Source organism: Mastomys coucha, unplaced genomic scaffold (genome assembly GCF_008632895.1).
Source record: "Mastomys coucha isolate ucsf_1 unplaced genomic scaffold, UCSF_Mcou_1 pScaffold1, whole genome shotgun sequence".
NCBI classification, from domain to species: Eukaryota; Metazoa; Chordata; class Mammalia; order Rodentia; family Muridae; genus Mastomys; species Mastomys coucha.
The window spans coordinates 37,372,268-37,377,766 of NW_022196891.1; the positions used below are offsets into that span (position 1 = coordinate 37,372,268).

General features: G+C 30.4%; 1 protein-coding gene across 1 annotated transcript in view; it reads right to left on the bottom strand.

Annotated features, from left to right (window-relative positions):
- The window catches only part of Cfh (complement factor H), an 883,581-nt gene that overhangs the window by 806,256 nt on the left and 71,826 nt on the right, over positions 1-5,499 (bottom strand). Inside the window, 1 exon segment of the mRNA XM_031378504.1 lies at positions 4,217-4,399. Coding sequence (XP_031234364.1) covers positions 4,217-4,399 — 183 coding nt within the window.

Genomic DNA, 5,499 nt, shown 5'->3' on the forward strand with positions numbered 1-5,499 from the left:
TATTCTAATTTATTAGAATATATGAGAGAGATTCATTCCATATGTTGTTACTCTAGAAAAATATTATAATATATAATATGTCATATATTATATACATGTATATAATAGGTATATATGTATTTATAGATTGTGTATATATAATATATATGTGTAGTTATATGTATATGAATGAGTGTTTATTTATCTATTTAACAGGAAAAATTAAAAACTCAGTATTTGCTGAATAAATGTTACATTTTCAATATTACAAATTGTATAATTCTATCCACTATAAATTACAAACTCTAAAGATAATGAGTAGCAGTACTTTATAATATTAACTCTAAATATAACTATAGTTTTTAAAAATTAATTTATATTTATTGTTATTTTACTTTCTTTATTAATTTGGTATAGAGTATGTATGCATATGTGGTAGTTTCAATAACTATGGCACACATAGACTCATGTGCTTGAATGCTTGTCCATAAGAAGTGATACTATTAGGAAGTGTAGCTTTGTATACGTAGGTATGGACTTGTTGGGTGAAGTATTTCATTGTGGAGACAGGTTTTGAGCTTTTCTATGTTTAAACTATGCTCAGTGTAGCATATTGTCTTCTGTTGCTTGTGGATTAAGATATAGAATTCTCAGCTTCTTTGCTAGCATCATGTCTGCCTGGACACTGCCATACTTTCCACCATGATGATAATGGACTAAATATGTTAAATTGTAAAACAACCTCAATTAAATGCTATTCCTCATAAGAGTTGCCTTGGTTAATATGTCCCTTTACAGCAATAAAATCCTGCCTAAGGCAGTGCTCATTGCCTGTTTATAAGTGATACCAAATATTTCTAGTTTTTAATGTTAATATGTTTACAGTAATAGAATTATACACCTAGTGAAAATTTTAATCTCTTTGCTTAATTGCTCGAACCTTTTATTATCTCAATCTACCAAATATTAGAAGTTCATGTGCAAGAAATTCCATAGATTTTTTATTGATATGAAAGTATTGTATAGTATTTAATTATATGCATTAGTAACATAATATATCATGGTTTCATTGTTACATTGTTTTGAAATAATACAAATTTGATGAATGGGTCAATATGTCTTCAATTCACTATAAATCAAAACCTTACATCAAAAGCTATCCAGGAAAATGGAGAAAGTTCTGAATAAAAACATGAAGAACTTACATCTACTTTCTTGTTTGACATAGTTTGTCCTTGGACATATCATATTTTGGATTAGGGCTTTTGAATGTACTGCTTTGGTATTTTGGCAATAGTCTTTAAAGTTACAAATTAATCACCATATAACAAAAAAGTTTATATTTATGAGGAGAAATGTGTTAATACTTTAAATGTAGATAGAAACTGTATTATTAGTATGCCTGCGCATTTCTAAACAATAAAATCAATGATAAATGTATTGTGATTTTATACACAAGTGGGATAATTGATGTGACCATTAATACACTGTGTACGAAATGGCGGTGATCCTCTTGCTCTTCTATATCTAGGCTTACAAGTAAATTCAATAACCTGCCCTGATTGAGTATAAACCTTTTTGCTTTCTCTCCATTTGAGAATTATGTTATGTCTTTCCATAATGTCTTCTTTTATTACACATGCATCTGAAAGAAAAATTACCAGAGTTCATTAAGTTATACATAAACCTACAAAAATCACACTTATCTACAGATGAATTCCATTTTTCTGAGATGTAACTATAAATTCAATGTCATTATCAGTAACTTCAAAAATTAATTTTGATATGAATTTAACAACATAAGTGAGAACTTCAACCATAATATTAGTTAACTGGTAAAAGAACCTGAAAAGACAAAAATTGAGAAATCTTGTATATTAGTGAATTGTAATAATTAATATTAATACTAAATGTCAACATCTCCTATGGTAACTAGCAGACTCTATGGACCCACACTGAAGTACCAATAACAGTTTTCATACTTATAGGGGTAAAAATCTAAAATTTGTATGGAAGTGCAATAGAATGAGTAGACAAGTGAAACTATAGCAGAAAGGAAAATCTGAAGATATCATAATACCTGATTTCAACATACACCAGTAGCTCCACAGTAACCAGAACTGTATGAATACTCCAATGAATGAGAAAAGTGATTTGAGAATTGCTCTATGCATCTACAGTTAAGTGATCTTAGTAGACTTTCTTAAAATTTGTTAGAGAACTGATATCATATTCAATAAATGATATAAGGATAATTGATATTCATACGGAGATTATTAAAATTTGAAATCTGTCTGTAATTCTGTGCAAAGTCAATTAAAAGATGTTCACAGACATTGATGCAAGAACAAATCACTGAAAGTCCAAGGAATCACACACAGAAACATTTCATTGGTTTTGGACAGTGTGTGTTTCAATGGGACTCCAAATCACAAGGCAAAAATCAAATCTTGACCCCATGGATTTTATCACAATGTGGTACTTGTGCATAGCACAGAGTATAATCAATACAACTCAGAAATTGGCAGCAAGTTGAATCAGAGTAAATGGTTGTCTATTATTTGTTTCCAGATGTTGTCATCTTTTACAGGTGTATCTTATGTCAAGATAACATGAAGTGAAAATAAATTTATTTGGCTTTGTTTTGTTTTGTTTTGCTTTGCTTTGCATTTGTTTTTTGGTTATTGTTTTGTCTTGTTTTTATTTGATTTGATTTGATTGTTTTGGAACTGGTTGGTCTGTTGGAAGTTACAACACCATTTTTACTAAATTGATTGTATCTTATTTGAAATAGTCTTGCTATATATCAATCAAATTATACTTAGATAATTGATAATGATTTCAGTTTGTTGATAATCTTTAAGTGAATCTTCAATCTGTGGTACAAATGCATTTTGAAAAACAATATGTCAATGAAAATTGGATAAATGAATAGATACTTCTCAAAAAAACCCAGAAAAAAAAAACAACAACATAATGACCCTAAGTAGGAAGACAAACAAACAAACAAAAACCACCTTAATACCATTAGCTGTCATTTCATTGCCAAAGCCATAATAAGATACCTTGTCACTCAGTTAAAATAGCATTAGAGAAAGGAGACCTTAAAATTGTAAATGCTTGAGTTTGTGGTGAAAAACTCATAAGCTGTTGATGGAAATATGACATTGAAAAGTTACTATAGATAATAATTGAGATTTCATTAAAATATAAAAATAAATTTTACATATATTGGTTTTATATGCATCTTTGTTTATGTACTCAAAAGAAATAAAATCAACCTACTCAACCTGCATGTGCATATTTATTGTAAACAGCTACATGAATGCCGCTAAGATGAAAAAACTGTCTCAACTAATACCAAATGGTGAACTTATAAAGACAATGTGGTATACTTAAATGTGAAATACTGTTCAGACATTAAAGGTACATTTTATTGTTTTAGTTAGAAAAGGGCAATGGAGGATATTAAGTGAAATCAACCAAACAAGGAAGATAAGTACTTTGCGTTCCTACTCACAGAGTGAAATAAAAGACTAAAATTTCTCTAGAATGCATAATAGTGATTAGTAGAAGTTAGTTGTCTTAACTAGGGGACATTATATAAATTTAAAAAATGCAAGATATATACAGATGTGGTGATTTGAAAAAGAATTGTCTCCATAGACTCACATATTTATTATTCATTTGGAACTTATGATACTAAAATTATTAGGTATTATTGTTGGAGTTGGTATAACCTTGTTAGAAGTATGTCTATCTCTTCCTGCTGCCTGCAGAGACAGATGATGAATGCTCACCTACTTCTTCACCATCATGTCTACTTCTGCTTCCAAACTTGATAATAGTCTAAATTTCTGAAATTGTAAGCAATCCACAACAAATAATTTCTTTTAAAAATGTGTCATGGTCATAGTGTCTCTTCACAGAAATAGAACACTGATTGAGACAATAGGTATAGAGTATCATGATGGCTCCCAATTTTGTGGACATTAATACATGTTAGTACAAAATAATAAAGAATAACATGCACAATTTTATTTGACAGGTGGTTTTTTATAAAAAGAACCTAATAGTCTTGTTTTGCTCACATACTGATGTTTGACACTGAAGCATTAAGCAAAATAGTACTTTTATTTGTGAATGTTAGATTATATACAGAAAAATATCCGTATACAGAAAAATATCCATGTTATAAAACTGAATCTCCTATAATCTATGAGAATAAGGTACTTACTTAAACAGGTTGGTGGTTCAGACCACTTTCCATTTCTACATGTTATCATCTTGTCTCCTTTAAGTAGATAATAGTTCTGGCACTGATATTCAACTGATGATAATGGTTCATATTCTGGTAACGACAAGGAGGTGATGTCTCCGTTGTCAATAGGTGGAGGAGGCCCACATTTCTCTGTTGAGTCTAAGGAGGCAACATTTGAATGTTTGAGAATGAAGTCAATTATAGGCTCAAGCAGAACCAAAAAGAATATAGTACTAAACAATACTTTAGTGATTTTTAAGTGAAGAAATGACTACTTGAAAAAATATTAATCATATAAACTGGGAGTTACATGTTCCTCCGTCCTTCTCATCTAAAGCACTTACTGAGCTAGAGCAAACATGTCTACTCTAAAGTCTTCAAGTGCTAGTAATATCTTAACAGCTTCTGAACACACAGATGCCAATGTAGACAGGCAAAGTTTGGTTTTTAAAGAAACTCGATTGTATATTACCTATATATTCCAACTCTATCATTTTTATAGAAGTACACATATGAACACAAGATTTTAAAACTTATAATGTTACAGAAAGTTAATGAAGCTTTCTGAATTTCTTAGAGGGTCAAATTATGCATATGCATCTGTAAGTTATATTTTTGGGAATTACATCTGAAATTTTTGGACATAGTACTATTAGTAAACCTTATATGAAGAGAAGACACATTGAGAATTTTTTAAAGATTTATTTATTTTATGTATATGAGTACACTGTCACTATCTTCTGACACATCAGAAGAGGGTATCAGATTCCATTACAGATTGTTGTGAGCCACCATGTGAATGCTGGGAATTGAACTCAGGACTTTAGGGAGAGCGGACAGTGCTCTTACGCACTGAGCTATCCCTCAAGCCCCAAGTATTATTCTTATAAAAACCAAAACAAAACCCATATCAATAAGAGGACTCTTGTTAACATTCTTCTATACTCATAGTTCAGTGCCTTGCTCCACCATTGTCTGTGAGACCTTGTCCTGGAGCTGATGGGAACATGTACAGACACCCAAATCCAGTCATTATATAGATATCATAGAAACTTCAGACAAAAAAGAATGTCTCCATAAAATTATCATAGAACAAATTAGAAAATAGTTATAGATGGTTATATTGTGCCATTCAAATCCACTGGGAAAGAGCACACACTTAGACTCAATTCAAGTTTAGATTAAGTGAATTTACTTTTACAGCTAGCAGCACAGAAGGGAAATAAGGGGGGGGGGTTATAAATTTGGATGCCAAAAGG